We start from the raw sequence: 17500 nt of genomic DNA on the forward strand, positions 1-17500 counted from the left end.
CTTCCGGATGCCGTTCAGCGGGGATGGAGTCATAAAATTGGATTACAACCTTACCTACCTGCCCGGTTCTTGCGTTCTAGGGTGCGCCACTCCGCACCCAACGGTTACTGTGTTTTTTTTTTTTTGGTTTTGATAATTGTTTCACGCCACACCGACCTAATTTCCCGCGAGCCGATGAAGCTCGCCTACTAAACAGAACACGGCGCGGCGCCTACTAGAATTCACCCCAAAAAGGAGCCACCGTTGTCAGCGTTTGACAGCGTCAGGAGTGCGTCAGTGGCAGTGACGTGAATGTCAACGGATGTGAAGCTTTCGGGACGCTTTTCTCATTAAACCATTTCGGGAAATCATTTTCGGTGTCAACGACGTACAACGAGTCAGGCGGCCGCATCCTGCGTGCCTGCTGGTGGTGGCAGCAACTCCTTCACAAAAACGGACGAGCCTCCCTTTAATCCTTACTAATCCATGCGTTACATGCGAGTATCGCCGACAGACAGACAGACAGGCAGGCAGGCCAGTTAAGCTCCTACTGAGCTCCCTCCACGAAACGAAGTAAAATCGCTCAACTGTGAAAATGACTTCCAGAGTTAATCGTTTGTTGGTCGTTTGGGCGACCGACCGAGGAGTTTTGGGAGCACCACCACCACCACCACCACTCTCTCTCACGGTCCGGTGCGATGACTTCTGACACACGAATTCACACCATGGGCACGCGCACACATACACGGAAACACGGGAAGATAAACGATTCTGCCGTGGTGGTGCTGGTCGCACGGTAGAGTGGCTCAACTACCGAGGCCACCACCGGTGGCCGTCGACGCCTTGGTAGTTGCTTAAAGAAGAAGCCACATTCTCGCACACATTGGAAGCCCGAGACACGTGCGGTGTCGTCGCGGTGGTCTCGCCAACGTCCTGTAACATCTTAACGATGTACGAGTGCTGCCTTCAGGCTCGCTACTGCTGCTGCTTCTGCTGCTGCTGCTGCTCCCGGTGTGACGTTTACCCACTTGGCGGACAAACTTGTGGCTTCAGGTTCACGTACTCACGGCAACGGTACACATGTCCGCGGTGTGCAAAGCCAAGACCGTGGCTCTAGGGTGTACTTGACTCCCGTGCCGTGTGTTTCTGCGCACCGTCGTCGTCGTCGTCGTCGTTGCTCGTGCTGCCTCGTGACTTGCTGCCGCGGGCCGCGTTGCTCAGGTCAGGTCAGGAGAGTTGGTACACGGAACCATTTGCACCATCCTGGGTATCATCGACATCGTCATTGTCGCCCGTACTCTCCTTCCCGACATGGAGGCCGCGACAAGGAAGATATATGTTCTCCCACTCCGAGGGGGCACGCCCTTTTGAACCCGGTGGGAGGGGTTAGTTTGTCCAAACATTTGTCAATTTAGTGCCGCGAGCCTAGCGAGTCCAACGGCGATGGGGACTGCGTGGTGGAGTAATGAGTAGAGCCAAAGCAACGATCAGAGTGTAGGAGGACTGTTTAGCAAACAGTACCATCGAGAGTAGGCGTAGGATTCTGTTTTTCTTTTTTTGCAAATTTTTTTTTGGGGCGATGATGGACAGTTGACCTTCCAATAGAACATGGGATATTGGTTTCTGCGTCATCTTTATGTGACGCAAAATTCAATGCAATCGATTTGAAATTTTTAACACATAATCTGTACACTTTAGCAGGTAGCCCCGCCGAGATATCATCAACATTGTTGAAACTTTTGTTAACAATTATGTAAAGCTCGTAGTTTTTTGGCAGAATCGCAAAAGCATCACTTTTCAACTTCAAAAATCTGCCAAAAATCGAAAGATAGGAATTTCAACAAAAACTCTCCGAGACTACCTTATGACTAGACTACCTTAATAAACTTATAATCTTTCTAATGAATATCGATCAAATGACCCGTCATGTCGCTACGATGGGCACCGTAAAAAGTATCTTTGCGACGACACCCCTACCAAAATTTGATGCTACGGATTAATTTTTCAATGAATGTGGCTCAAAACAATACCAACAATTTTTCAAAAGTTGTAAATGAACATGCCATTTACTTGAAAAAATAAAAACGCCACAAAAAATTGTCAAAAACGGGCCTTTATGTTGGCCCGAAAAACGAGATTCGAAACAGTTTAAACAGTGTTTCTACACAACACTGGCAGTATTTCTATTGTAGAAAATAAGTAAAACAGGTCATCAACATTAGCGTCCTTTCCTGGAACCTACCTGGACACCGTTCACTAGACTTCACTTGATCAATTGTTCATAGTGATAGACAAAAGCGTTTAATCTGCATTTTAAGAGACCATTTCCTAATCATGTCACGACCGGACACTTTACGTCCCGCCAACGTGCCAACTGGATCCACCTTCAAATGAAGCCACGTAGCATTCCGGCAATTCCAGTGACCAGTGTCCACCACATGAAAGTAATTTATAGTTTATTGACCAACGGGTACGGTTCACCGCGTGATACTGCACGCGATACCAGCACGATAGCCCAAGGTACTGTCTTCCTCCCCACCACAATCCCACAATACATTCTCATCCGCCCAGGGGGAACAGCTCACCATTACCAGCTCAGCGAAGCAAGGATGAACAACCTGGCGACGCCGGAATTGCCGGCCATAAGGGGCGCACATTAAGCGCGACACGTCATCGTACGGTTTTTCCATTTCCGATCGTCGGAACGGTGGCGACTCTCGAATTCAGCCTCACACCAGTCGCTGTCCCTTCACTACGGCTTTGTGCAAACATTGCTGATCATAATTTCATGATATCATGCGAAAAGGGACTGGCCGCCTCCACCACAACGACCCCTTGGTGATGTTTGGCATCGTGGTGATGGTCAAACCATTGGTACCATTTCGGACATTTCGGAGGGCGCTAGGTGCTGGAGGATTGCGCCTTTCATCCATTTCCATTTCCATGGCGGAACCAACCAACGTGGTTTGGTGTGTCCTTGTCTACGAGTGGCTGTGGGTGTGCGTGTTTGAAGAGCAAATCCTATTACGTTTTAAATGCTTAAGCCAGCAGAATAAGAGAAAATGGAGCACCAGCATCCACCAGCAGGGGTTGGAGGTCCTTGGAGTTCTTGTGCTCCGTCCGTCATGGTGGTGCTTGTGACCTTGTTGGGATCTGGAACCTTGAGGGGGCTGGCTGGCTGGCTGGTCGGTGTAGGATGCTCAATTTTGGGTAATCTTCAAGGACTCTTCATTCTTTTCACCACCGCTCCCTCTCTCTCTCTCTCTTCCACTCTCTACGCTCTTTTCGTTGTCCTCGAGGTTCCTGCTTTTGTTATCTTCGCTTCCCCTCAAAAAGCAAGCAGAGCAAGGCATGTGCTTGAGTTTCATTGCTGCTGTTCCGCTTCGTTGCCAGTTGCCGCTCCTCGTAAGCGAATACCAGAGCACCCAAGGGGGTGGTGGAAGAGGGGTGGCCCCCGGAGGAGCGGTGCTGTCATTCGCTTGACCAAACCGATTACGGTCCTTTTTTGCTCCGGTTTTCCCTTTCTTTTCTGTGTGGAATGATCAAAATTTTATGCTAAATAAACAGAAGGATATTGAAAATGACCACCAATCCCCCGGGGTAATGCAAAGGGGGCGGTTGGAATGTCGAACGGACCTCCTGAGGGACCGGTTGACCATCGGACGAACGGGATAATCATAATGGACCGTCCTCCTCGCCCTCCGGAATGGATCCCCATTTACAGCGATGTAATGCCATCCGACTTTCGGTCGATTCGCTTTCTCGAGACTTTCGCTGTGTACTGCGAAGGAGATCGTCTGTCCGTGAGTGGCGCAGCGAGTCCTTGTTTCTCGAGTGGTGCTCCGTCGAGTGTTGTCGATTAACCACCAAAAGGTTCCGCCAACGGGCCAACGGGTCAGTAAATCAGAGTCCGGCTTTCAGCTTCGCGGTGCTGGCGGTTGATTTAATGACTTTCTCTGTTGTGGCAACGTCCCGAGGGGTAAGGTACAGGCCCGTGGCGTTGACATTGACAGTGAGGCCGTCAATGCGCTCCCTCTCCTCCTCTCCCGTTGCTCTGACAAGGACATTCGTTGTAATGACCAATTTCCTGATTTCCACGCTTTGGCATCCGGTTTCCGGCACTCCGTGTCCTGTGCCCTGTGTCTCATTAGCTCTGCGCTGAGCTGACGCGATGCCGACCATGGAGAAGGAGATCAGTGTTAATGTAGTTAGCATTCTCCATTCTCCACCGGAGAGCTATCGGATTATGATGACACTCACCGTCCACCACACCGTCGTCTGTCTGTCTGTCGCTTGGTCGCTTGGTCGTTTACCACATAAACTTGATGACGACGACGACGACGACACCGTACCTTCGCTGTCGTCCTGGCTGGCTGGCTGGCCATTTCAAGCCATTTCATTCATAATCTTCAAATTTATGATAATTGACCGTTTTTAAGCTCTTTTCGGCTTCATCGTCATCGCGAGACAGGCGCACCACCGCTTGCTGATGCTGTGCCACGATGATGAGACTCTTGGGGATCAGCAAACTGCCGACCGACTGTTCTCTTCGCCGTACTTGCTCGTCATCAAAAAAAAAAAGCGTTGTCGCGCGCTCAGACGATGCGCAACAATCGGAAGCGACTGTTAAATACTTAATGGCTGGCTGGCTGGCTGGCTGAAGCTGGCAACTTTTCGCTGACTCAGTTGCCTTTTTGGACAACCAAAAACCATAAGTTTCAAGTGGTAAACGAGCGCAAAAGGGGTTGCTCAAGTTTCGGGTGATTACAGCGCAAGTCATTATTTTGATTTCTTCGCCTTCGGGCCTTCGGAATAACCGGCTGTGAATGGCTTAGCATAAGCTTTCGAATGGTACTTCAAAACGATCTGATCTCCCTGGCGAAGGGAGGGAAGCCCATTATGGACGAATGTTGAATGTCGTTCAATCGGATTGTCAACTTTGTAGCCATCGAAGTGAACGATTTTAGATTCGTGTTTTGATACAGATTTTTGTTGTCAAAATAAATCCCCTTTTTTTTGGGGGGGGGGGGGGGGGTTTGCTTGAGCGAAACATCAAACGATACGACGCAACGAAGAAAGCAATACCGCAATTTGAGTTCTGTAATATCGGAGCAGGCGAATGAAATTGCCTTCACTGGCGAGTAAAAGGAGCAATTCGAAGGAAGGCAATTTCCTTCCGTTTTTTTTTGCTGCTCCATCTTGGACCAGTTGTCATTCGTTTTGACAGAAGATTGTTGCCGAGCAAGAGGAACGCCATAAACGTTACCAGACCGGCCGGTTGGAGCGGAACAGCCAGCGACACCAAGTCTGCCGGTCGCTCAAAGAACAGCAAACCGGCGAAAGGAGAAGCTCCAGCTTGGTCATCCGTGTGATTTGCTTTGTTTGTGTGCATGCGTATGTGTGCAGTTGTCGTATTTGCATCGATTATGAACAGGAGAAGAAGAGGGCGAAGCTCACAGCGCTCCTCACATCATCAATGCTCTCATCATGCCACGGGCAACATTGCGCTTACGTAATGAATTCTAAACATACCGACCGATTGCCGGACGATCGGACCAAACCATCCGGAAGACACACACCAGGCAACCCGAGGTCGTAAGCCGTCAGACGCATCCTTCGAAAGGTCGAATGGGAACCTTGCAATGGACCAAGCAGAGCACCAAGAAGGGCTTCTTCGCTTTTTGTTGTCCTGTCCTGTCCATCGGATTGACTTGTGTGTCGTCATCATTTATGCAGCAATATTTGCACAATCCCGGCAAATACTCGGACTCGGACTCGGAGTCGGGTTGCCTTTATCACTCCGTTCGCTCCTTCCATCGTTTTAACGATTCTCCCAAGAAAGGCGTGGGGTGGGTGTGTGTTCTGGAGGAGTCTGGAATGTTTGCACTGGTCTTGTCAAAACAAGTGTATGCTAATATTGAAGCCGCTCATGGTCAACACATAAGTCACTGTGCGAGTCCAGCGTGAGTTTGATGCGATGAAGTCATTGTCCTATCTCGATCCCGGCTCTTCGGCATCAACATTCATCAAACCAAGCAAGGGTCTTCCAAAGAAGGAAGCATTCTAAGCATTCTAGCGCGCGCCTGGATAGAATCACAAAAAGGACTCTCCATAAAGTGAGCGAACAAAACGAAACCACCGAAGCCGACAATTCGGCGAGAGAAAGATAAGAACTGCCCCAAAGATCCCGGGCCATCATCTCGCATCTACTACGGGTTCTGATATGGTTTTTCTCTTCTTCTTCTTTTTTTTCGACAAATGCATCTGATATGCCCATCTGAGCAGGAGGGGGATGAGGAAAAAACTTTACAGACAAAGCCAGACCATAAAGACACAATTTGTGCGAAAAATAAACGCCGGCTACTAAACCCCTGTTTTTGGCGGCCGGCAGACCGCAACCGGGTTTGACCAGGCGAAAGGGGAAAGAGAAAGGAAAGTTTTCCAAAGCGATTTGTTGTGCCAGTGCCGAGTCCGGTCCGGCATCTTGGGGTTAAGTTGATTTCGTGTTTTCACATCCTCTGCTGCTTTTTCGCATCTGCCATTCGTCCATTGGTCGTTGTGTGGCGCAGGTGAGCGTGAGGTTGGAAAGAAAGTTTGTACAATCAGTACTGTGGGAGGCACTGTAGCTAAGTCACCCAGTCATTGTTTAGTTTTCAAAGGCCTGTTGCGACTGATTTGGAAGTTGATAAGCAGCAGAGGCTACACGGTAGCAGTGAGTGGCTGGATCTGAGTAAATTTGTGATCGTAGCAGTCTTTGCTCTGTAATTCGTTTGCAGATGACATTTGAGTGACGTTTCCGTTGAGTCCTTGGGTTAATTTTAAAAGAAAAAAAATATTCAAATTGATTTTAATTTTTTTTTTAGATAACTTTTAATATTTGAAATTCAAAGACGTAACCAATCGAGTCAAGTGATACGTAGCTTATAAAGTATAATTGATTGGAGTATTGCAAATTAAATCTGAGCATGTAACTAAACAAATTCAAATGAAATAATTAAGCTAAATGATTGTAGGAGGATAAATAAGAAATAATCATAATAAAAGCTAATAAAAACCCTGTCTAGACATAAAGAAAAATCATATATTAGAGTCTACATCGTAAGTTATAACAGTAATTAGTATAATAGGGAGTTTGAGTAAACTAAGTTATTTTCTAATTTTGCTTAAATTAGTTTTAAACTCTTTACATGTGGATTTATTTACGGGAATAATTTTCTCTCCACTTCAATGTACAAAAACTTGCGAACAAAATTTAAAAAAATGATCCAACAAACGTAAATCCCTCGACAGGATAACGGCACTCCACCTGTCCCTCATTCTACTCAAACCGCTTATCTGCGTTCAGGGCTCATGGGGATCCATAACTGACGTAAAATACACTTCAAACCGTTAACCTCTCCCCTCTCTTCTCCTCGCACAAACACACCTTCAAGCGAAGTGATACTTTAATAATCATAAAACGCGCCTCGCTGCCTGCGACGAGGAAGCAACCAACAACAAGAGAGAGAAAGAGTAAAAAAATACAACCTGGAGCCCATGGATTCGAATGGCGTAAACGAAACGAAACGGAAAGGGGCTGGAAAGTAATGAGGGCCTCATTTTCGTTTCACTCCACCGGCTCCGGGCTCGGGCGCCATCAACTGGAAAGTGACGGGATTTAATGAAGAGGATGAAAGCCACTCGACACTCCACGTCCACGCGAAAACCGGGCGATATCTCCTCGAGGCCAATTGCAACTCGTAGCGCCAACGCCACGGCTGGTGAGCTGATAAAAATACATCACAGCACGGGAAGCGACACACATGAAATCCTGGTGAGAAAAAAAAACTCCAGGAAAAAGCTCTATCAAAAAGTCTTCCAACGTTACCTGTGTGCCCGTACGAGTGTGTGCTTGGAAGGGTTACAGCCGGTGGATGGTGATGATAAAAGTATCTCGGTGCCACCTCCTCTTCTCTGTCATCCTTCCCCTAAAAAACCCCAAAAGGTGTCAGCGAGTGATTGCCATCAGTGCGCGAAAGAGAAACCGAGTCCGAGAATGCTCACCACGCACGGCGGAAGGATGTGAGTCCTGGAGACTGGTTTGCCGGTCCTGCCGAACGCTGATGATAAGCCGACGCGACGACACCCTCGGATTGCCCTAGGAAGGATGCGAAGAAATAGCTTCCAGCCTGGGATGTGCCCGTGATGGTTTGTTGCCAGCGACACACAGGCGAGATCATCACACCCAGTGAAGCCACCATAAGCTCAGAACCCTCGCCACTGCTTGCCTAGGAAGTCCCTGCACAATATAGACCCCGCCGGGGAACCGGCCTCCGATTACCGTTAACTGTCAGCGTAGATAAGCCGAGCACAGAGCGTCGTCGAGAAGTCGTCGAGAGCGCACGGGCACGGTTTCCAACTCCACAAGCATGCAAAAGTGTGCAACTGTGGCCCTCCCTTGTGTGTTTGGTGTAAGGAAAATCGTAGCTTCAAGGAGCACACGTTGTGCGCCAAAGTTCTCGCCAGGAAGCGGACGAGGAAGTTGTCACCAAATGATGTAGCGTTGCGTTCGCTAATTTCAGCCAAAAAGGATTCCAAGACATGCAGCAGCAGCAGCAGCAGCGGTGGCATTAGCCTGGAAGGAGTCGCCTGGCGCACTACACATGGCCGTGTCAACGGAAAGGCAAACTTTTGCCAATCGGAACTGTAGTGCTGGTGGTGCTGTGGCTGGCAGCCGGCAGTGAAAAGGTTTTTGGGAGATGTAGAGAAGAAGCGAAACCAAGCGAAGACGTTGCCGGGGACAGATACTTGTGATTGCAAACACATAATGCAATGCCACAGGGACGCACTGGGGCCCCGAGAAGTACCATCTTCTGTTGCTGTTGCTGTGGATGGTATGGACGGCTTGGCAAGGATGGTTGCTTTCAAGGAAAGCTCCATAACCATACCAAGACACACCAAGTCGCTTAGCATTGCAATATGTGGAGCCGTGTGTGCGTCTACTGTGTGTACTTAACATGTGACCTCATTCGGTAGCTCACAGAAGTGGCATCGATTCGCTTTGCGATGCACCAGCGGAGCGGACCGGGATCCGGCGGAAACTGGACCGCGAACGGCTTCATTGTGAGGCCCTCTCCTGGAAGGCCACAACTGAAATGGATATTGCACAACGCACACCACAACACGAGACTCGGTTCTTTGAGAAGTACGCGAGAATGCACTAGCAACCGCCGGTTCACGGGAACCGGAACTGCCGCTCATGCTGCTCACCCTTCCCGGCTATGATTGATAGAAATAGATAACGGAGGGACAGACAGGATGGGGACGCGTTAGTGGAAAAGTTTCTTCATTTTTATGGTGAATCGTAATGGAATAACACCAACGTCATCGTCTCGCACTCGCACTACGGTGTCTTTTTGGGATGAGGAGCTAGCTGCTCTGAGATAACAACTTTGCGATGCCGTCTTCCGGTTCCGGTGGCCCGGTCCTTGTTGTTTGGGTGCGGTTTTCGCGGTCATCAAGATAACTGCGAAGTTGTGGTCAACCGGTGGTAACCTGGTGTTGATCCTCGAGCACGAGCTTAGGAATTGCATTGTGCTTGTCGATGCGCGGTTGTTGATTAGTGAAGACATGCATGAGACATTTTAAAGAGTTGTTTGATTAACTGATTGACAGAGAGGATAGTCCTTCAAAGGTTCGTGTTTACATTGAAGGCACTTTATTGCTTGATGTCATCGTTAATGAAATTGTTGAAATGCAAACAGGCATTCATCAAAAGGAAGCTCCTTTCGTGCCGACCCAAGTCCTTGGTCAAGTGATCAATTCAATTACACTAATAGAATTCCTATTCTAGGCAAGGCACTCATATCGCATATCGATCTCCAGCTGTGCTGAAGTGGTTTGCTTTTTATCGTAGACCAAGGACATGTGTCAACCTCATGCAGGGTTAGTCTGCTGCACGACAATAGTTATCAAAAACAGTAACGACAACACATAAATCGTTTTTTCGCTGCTTCTAAGAACCGGCATAAGTTTTGGGTATGAAATGTATTAATAGCAACACGCTTGAATTCTGACATTAGTATCGGAGGTCTGACATTAATGTTGAGGATACTCGAGTCGATTTATTTGAGCTTCATACTCTTTGTGTTGTATTAAAATGATTCTTGTCAATCATTATCTCACCTTTTCATTGGCAGCAAAATTTCCTCTTATTCAAGAGTAGCCGAGGGCACACAAAACACGAATCAAAAGCCCATTAAACGGAAAAACTCATAAAAGGCCCTTTCACTGCCTCGCCGACAATGCATTCCAGCTTCCAGCCAGCTCTGGTTTCATTCCCCAGTAGCAAACACGTTAATGATCGATAACGTTTGCACCGATAATGCTACAATGGGAGTCAGGAGCGTGTTAATGCGCACACTACACCCCTACCGACACAAGCATCAACCTCGATATCGATAAGCTCCACAAACAGTAGATTCCATCATTCACCAATAGGGAGACAGGCAGGAAGCCGTTGCCCGGTGGTCTGATCACATGATTTTCCATCGGGCATTTGCGAAAGCTTTTAGTTTCCCATCCAATTAATTATGTGCGCCCTTCCGCACCCACCCATACACACTCACGAGTGTAAATAACCACACAATGTAGTTCCGAACTCCGGTGCAACTACTTTGCACGCTCGGACCCACCAATAACCGAAAACCGAACAGAATTACCATTTGAGTTTCGGTTATTTTTTTTTTTGAGAGAGGTGGGAGGGGGGGGGGGAAATCGAGGCAAAATCCTGCACTCCGGTATGCTAAGTGGAACCAACCCGAAACCATAAAGCTACCAACTTCCGCCTAGCACACACCTGACGTGTTGTACAGGAGTGGATTAAATTTTCCACGAATTTTCCATCCGGTCCGCATCCCATCCCATCCGGTGATCACTGAGCTGAGTACCACGTCCGAACGATGCATTACTGAGGAGTTCGGAGAGGGCTGAGCATTGGTTTTTCCAACTTTTCCCATCGCCATGAAAAGCCAACTTCAAGGTGCATCATGCACCTCTCCTCTTTCTCTCCGCGCACTCCAGATGACTGATGCGCTCCATTAGACCTGATGTACTGATGTGGAGCGGGCGAAATGGCGAAAAGATCAACACCAATCAATGGCCGGGAAGGATGGGAGACTCGGTTAGATGTTGTGCAAGAGCCAGCACGTAACTATGCCCGACTGTTGTGAGGTTGTGGCAGTGGCTCTAGCGCTGGCTTTCGAGGAACATCAAATCAAAGTTTTGGAATAAATTATTTACGCTCTTTGTGAGTAGAACTTGTGCCCGTGTTCTCGGCGCGCATGTATGTGTGCCCGGTATTTGGTGCAACAACACTCCTTGTGTTAAATTGATTTTTTCCTCCAACTTTCTCGATTCCGAGAATTTGCTGATGGAGGTGTATGATGTACTGGAAGAAGCTTCGATGTACTCTAAGCTCATTCCATCCGTAGCCCCTACTTCCAGGGATGACGTTTTCCTCCGAAATTCGAACTCCAAGGATGCATGGACCAAGCATCACTAGACAACATTCACTTAGCAGTCTCGCTCCAAGTTGATATCCGAAAAAGGGAAAACTTCTCTTGGAAAATCAGTGACCTGTAACAGAGGAATAAGAAGGAATAATACGGCGAGAAGCACTGGTACGCTGCGACGACGATAATTTTTCGCTTCCAAGCAATATAAAAGACTTTAAAGGGATCAGGGCGGGATATGCGGCCATATCCTCCATTAGTCTTCCGACGGGAGTCCAACTCTCGCCGCTACCGATGCTAATGCTATGCTAATGTAAGCCGGTCCTTTCCAAGCCACCACAAAACGACGACCAGAGCACCGACCGGCGTCGTCCTCGTCGTAAATTAACATTCGCCGTCTCCCAGGAGAAGTTCAGTAGCAAATGGTCGCCACAGTCGGGGACAGTCGGGTGCAGTCTAATTACAATCCAGCACGTCTAACCGCACTCTCTCGCTCTCTCTCTCCCTCTCTACTTGCAGTGTTATCCTACAAAGTCACAACCATCGGCACCACCACAACCACAGCAGCAGTCGCAGCAACAGCAGCAGCAGCAGCAGGTGACAGCAACAGGAAGCACGGGAACGGGCAAACCAGCATCGACACCGTACCGCAGCGAGTATGAACTGTCCGGTTCGTACGTTTCGCTCGAGTGTCCCTCACCCCCGGGACCACCGGCCTGTGGACCGGACGGCCGTCGTGGTGATCCACAGGCCCGGCTAGCGAACTATCTCCGGACGCTCTACACCGAGCTGGCCCTCAAAGAGCCGGTCCTACCGAGCTGGGTCCACCCGGTCGCTCCGGGGGCACTCTGTCCGGCCCGGCTCGAACCGGAACTGCGCCTACACATACACTCGCACGGTCTGAACGAAGCGATCGGTGTCGATCAGATCCTAACACCGGTACAAACCAAAGACGGACCGTTCCTGGAGGCACCACGGCGCGTACTGATCGAGTGTCCACCGTGGGTAACGCGCAGTGCACTGGCCCTCCGGCTTCTGCACGGTTGGAGCCGTGAACCACCGTGGCCACCGCGGGGCCAACCCGTCGCCCTGGCCCTCTTCGTACCGTTGGCCGAACTGTCGAGCAAGGGAACGTTGGCTGGCTTCATCGGGAAGGAACTGCTCCCGCGTGGTCCACCGAACCCTTTCGCCAGTGGATTCGGAGGGTTCAATGCGGCCTGGAGTTCGCTCGAAGCGCTCAAGGGCAAACTGCTGATCGTGCTGGATGGGTACGATGTGCAGTGTAAGTCCCGGAAGTCGAAAAACCTCCCGAAAGATGTGATCGATCTGCTCGAAGGACGCCTCTTCCCGGAAGCGCGCGTTGTTCTGATCAGCGTAACGGCTTCGTGCGGGGAGCTGCTTCCGTTGATGCAACGTCACATCACCCTCGAGGGGCTAGTGTGGGGCCGTTCCGTATCACTGCTCGGTGGTGGGCAATGGGGTGCACCGACACGGCTCATCGACACCGTTCAATCCTGTCGGCATCTTCGGAACGTTGCGCGAACCACACTCGGTTGTCTGGCGATAGCGGCCATCTACGAGTCAACGGCCGGTGAACTACCGACGGATGAGCTGGAAGTGATGGCGGCACTGTTTAATTGCGTCGCACCGAACGCAACCCACACGCAGCTCACCGAACTCGGTCGGCTCGCTCTGTTCTGTCTGAAGACGAAGCGTTCGACGGTGACGTCAGCGGAGTTGAAGATGTACTGCTCCTCACCCGAATCCAGCATCCTCGGGTGTCTCGACCGGGCGCAGCTCTTTGGACGGACGGCACGCCGAAAGTCGGTCGATTACTGTTACACCATCATCTGCCCAGGGTTGGCCGAGTTCCTGGCAGCGAATTACATCGTTTCGTTGGCAAACAGGCCCGGTCTGCTAGCTGCCGAAATCGCTGGTCTCGCCGTTGGTGACGAGGTTGAACCGGAGATCCTGAAAGTGTTGAACTTTGCCATGGCACTGCTCGGTGCCCGGGCACATCTCCTTCTTTCGAAGCTCACACCACTGTGGCTCAGTCCACAGACCATCTTCTCGCTAGCGCTGGCTGGCGGTGAAACCGAGGCCAACCTAACGGCCCTGTGCGAGATGCTGGGCATCTCCAAATCCCCCCCAGTACCACCGCTCGAAGCAAAACCCGTCTGGGTGTCGATAAAATCGACCCTAGCCGAACTGCAGGGCTGGGGACTCGCCTTCAAGAGCCCCACCTGTACGCTCAAGAACCTCGAGCTGGTGTACCAGATGGAGAAGAATCTGCTGCTGGAATCGCGCAACGTTATGGACATCTTCCTCGATGCACTGTCCAAAAACGAGAGCGTCACGACGCTCCGCATCACATCGCTGATCGAGAACGAGATCCGTGACTCGGACATCAACTACCTAGCGAGCTGCATCTCGAAGGCGCTACTGAAACCACGGCTCGAGAGTTTCGAACTCGTGCTGACGTTACTCGAGGAGGATCCACCGATACTGAAGCTACAGTCCGTGGTGACGGCCCTCTGCAGGACGATGCCCCGGCAACCGAAGCTTAGTAACCTGTCGCTCGACCTGGGACTCTGCACATCGCAACTCGTTCAAATCTGTGCCACACTCGAAAAGTGTCCACACGTAACGCGCCTCTCGTTGCCACATTTGCGCTGCGAGCGTGGTGCCGTTGGTGCGTTGGCCGCGTTGCTTGCCGTGAGGCCACTCTCCTACCTGGGACTCCCTTCGAGCTGGGGTGCCCGAGATGATCCACCGTCGTCGAGCGGGGTCAGTATGGGATCCGGTTCGGGCAGTAGTTCCGGTAACTCGGGGTTGATCAAACAATCGTCCCTTACCGGTGCACCATCACCGCGGTCATATCCGGCCGGTATATTCTCCTCGCTACCACGCGGTGTCCTCAACTCCACGTCGAACCTTGGCCGATCGGCTACGTTGCCACGGCAACCGATGGAAGGTCCACCGGATAAGCGAAGCACGGATTCCGTCATCTCGCGCACCTGGTATCCAACGCCGGCCTGCGATGGTGGACCACATAATTCCGGCACGCTCCATGAACTGCTGCTGGCCGCACGTGACACCTACTCACGGCTTCATGGGCTCGATCTGAGCAAAGCTCAGCTATCACTCGAAGACTCGATGTGTCTCGGTGAAACGGTGCGCGTGTCGACGACGTTGCACTCGATCAAACTCGAGGGTGCATCACGGTTGAGCGAGATCCTACCGACTGTGCTGGGGGCCAGCGAATCACCGTGTCTGCAGATGATGAGTCTTGGTTCGCCCAGGATTGCGCTGGAAGATGCGGCCGTTGGGATGTCGGCCCGTGCGTTGGGCAGCTGCATCACCCTTCGGTTGCTCAGTCTGGACGGTTGGAGCTTCCGGATAGAGAACGTCGGTACGTTGGCTTCGGTGCGTGGTTTCCTTTCGCTCACCAGTGTCCGGGAGCTTGGGCTCAACAACTGTCGGTTCAATATGCCAATGTTCCGGTCGGACGTACCGGTCCAGTCCGGTGCGTACGAGTGCCGGTCGGTCGTCAATCTGAAGCTAGCCGGTGCACAGGTAAGCCCGGGGTGTTCTTCCGTTCGTTTGGAGCAGCTTGAATGACGCTGTTTGTCGGCTTCTTGTTGCAGATCATCTTCTCCGATCATCTGTCGATGAAGGGACCCCACATGCTGCCCTATCTGGTCGGGTTCGTCAATCTACGTGAGCTCGATCTGTCGGCTCCTTCGCGGACTGGTTTCGGTAGCACGACTTCGACGCCACTCATACTCTCTGACAAGGATATTGTTGGCTTCTTCCACACGCTGAACAACCACTTTAGGTATGGTCAACAGCCTGATAGAAAAGATCTATAGCTAATAATGCCACTCGTTCTCACTTCTTGCAGTCACCTGAACACGCTGAAGATGTGTAACTGGATCATCCACCTGGACGACGCGGCCAAGACGCTGAAATCCGTCGCCAAGCTGCTCAAATCCAGTCCACTCAGTCACCTGAAGCTGGACAATGTGGTGGCGATGGATCGACCGAAGAAGCAGCGGATCGAGCCTCAGTTTATGCACGCGTTCCTCGCCAATCTGCCACTGCTGCGATGGTTCGGCATTACGCTGCACGGTATGAACGAGGATCAGATCACGAGCCTCGGTAACTACTGTGGTGATATGCGCGGTATGGAGATCGATGTGCGGTAAGTAGTGGACGAGAGATGTAGTTTAGTAGTTGAAATTCTAGGTTTTTTTGACCGTTTAAATTTCTATTAAAAACCCCTATAACTATGAAAAAACGCAAAAAAAAATTAACGGGTTACCTGGCGCCTCCATCATGGAGTTTCGGAGCTACATCGTTTCTTTTTTCCGGCTCGGTGACCATTTTGCCTTTACCTCTCTGGCCAACTTAAAAAAAAGAAGTAAATTTAATAAAGCGGTGCATCTCCGAATTATGTGCTGAAACGGCCCGCGGAATGGTCGATACTTTCATCTGCTGTCCGCATGCTAATATTTGTTTGAGACTACTGCTTTATCACTGTGGCCAATAAACAGATTCTCAAGAGCTTCAAGACGCGACACACATATGTCACCAACAGTAGATAACAACAACCCATTCAGGATGAGTTTATTGACATTTTCCACTTGACATATGAGCCGCGATGTACGGTGGCAACAGAATGGTATCCTTCCTCTACTAAGCAGGATGGAAAGACATGCTAAAGCTCTTCTTTACGGTCACCAAAAGAAAAAGTAGCTTCGAAAGCATAAGACGGGCACTCAATTCTCGATTTTCAATTCCCCACATTTTCCCCGTCCACCGTCCACAGATTGTCGGATTCATCGATCGAGAATGCGCGGCTGATGACGAGCAGCCTCGGCATGGACGGCAAGTACGACATCCGCGTATCAACGTTCGGCACCTCCAACAGCATCCTGATCCACATCGAGAAAACTTCGACGAAAAGTTTATCCCGTAAATAATAACCGACAGGCAGGCAGGCACTCCGGGCCCCCGGGTAAGGATTAGTGACGAAGCGGATGGGTTGGCAAATGCCATCGGGCACCATATCGAGATGCGAACCGAGAGCAGCGACCGTGAGAACGGCCAAAAGATTAGAGGACAGTCACAGTTCGAGATGAAAGTCACAGAAGTGTGAGATGAAAGTTACGAGTCACGAGGCGGATTATCGGTGTAAGTAAAGCGAAACTGGTGGACGCGGACACGCAACATTCTAGGCATTAGGGGCTGGGCTTGGCAGGCATCATAGAAGATGTGCCACCCAATTCGTTTTCACGCAAATACTCTGTGTTTCGAACAATCTATCCACCACTTCCACTTGGCGCCCGCGCACCTGCTGTTCCTTGAGAGTTTGCCAGGCTTGGCGAAACACGGAAAAAGGGGTTTTTTCTGTGCACAAGGACACACACAAAGCGAAACGCAAAAGTACAAACGCGTTGCGGGGTGTTGCATTATATTGCAACCGATATTGCATGTGCTGCGACCTTATTTGCTTTTGGCAGCTTTTTGGTGCATTATCCTGCGGCACTGCGTGTCCTGTGCGTGCCGTTATCCTCCATATCATGTGTGCAGCGTGTGCCGCTGGCAGGGCAAAATTAAATTTGATTTTTTTTCGGCGCGTTTTTCTTTTGTTTTTTTGTTGCCAGCAGCTCACGCGCCTCGAAGCAGACGACGGAGTTGTGAAGCGGAGTAATTAAAAAACTGTTTTCCCGCGAACGCGACGAACACGGTTTGATGTTTGGTGATGGATTTTATTAAAAGTTTTTAATAATCGAAATTTCGCAGAACCACCACATGAAATGGCGACCAATTCGCTTAACCCCTGACCCTTGGTGCTTGGTGAGACCTTGGGAGGGAGGTCGATTGTTGCTAAGATGCGTTGTTATGTAGATTACCGTTGCTAGAGAGAAGGATGAAGCGCTGCTCAAATGGCATGCAGTACAGCTTTTGGGGATGTATAGAAAGGAAAAAAAATCGTTTGAAAAAATAAAACAACGGAAGGTTCC

General features: G+C 50.2%; 1 protein-coding gene across 1 annotated transcript in view; it reads left to right on the top strand.

Moving 5' to 3' along the window:
• Positions 1–17500, top strand: part of LOC126572104 (uncharacterized) — a 113926-nt gene that overhangs the window by 93935 nt on the left and 2491 nt on the right. Inside the window, exons 6-9 of the mRNA XM_050231157.1 lie at positions 11991–15047; positions 15119–15309; positions 15376–15675; positions 16303–17500. The exon at positions 16303–17500 is cut by the window's right edge and continues 2491 nt beyond it. Of these exons, the coding sequence (XP_050087114.1) occupies positions 11991–15047; positions 15119–15309; positions 15376–15675; positions 16303–16456 (3702 nt within the window). The 3' untranslated portion in view covers positions 16457–17500. The remainder of the gene's footprint in view (positions 1–11990; positions 15048–15118; positions 15310–15375; positions 15676–16302) is intronic.

Source organism: Anopheles aquasalis, chromosome 2 (assembly GCF_943734665.1).
Source record: "Anopheles aquasalis chromosome 2, idAnoAquaMG_Q_19, whole genome shotgun sequence".
Lineage (NCBI taxonomy): Eukaryota > Metazoa > Arthropoda > Insecta > Diptera > Culicidae > Anopheles > Anopheles aquasalis.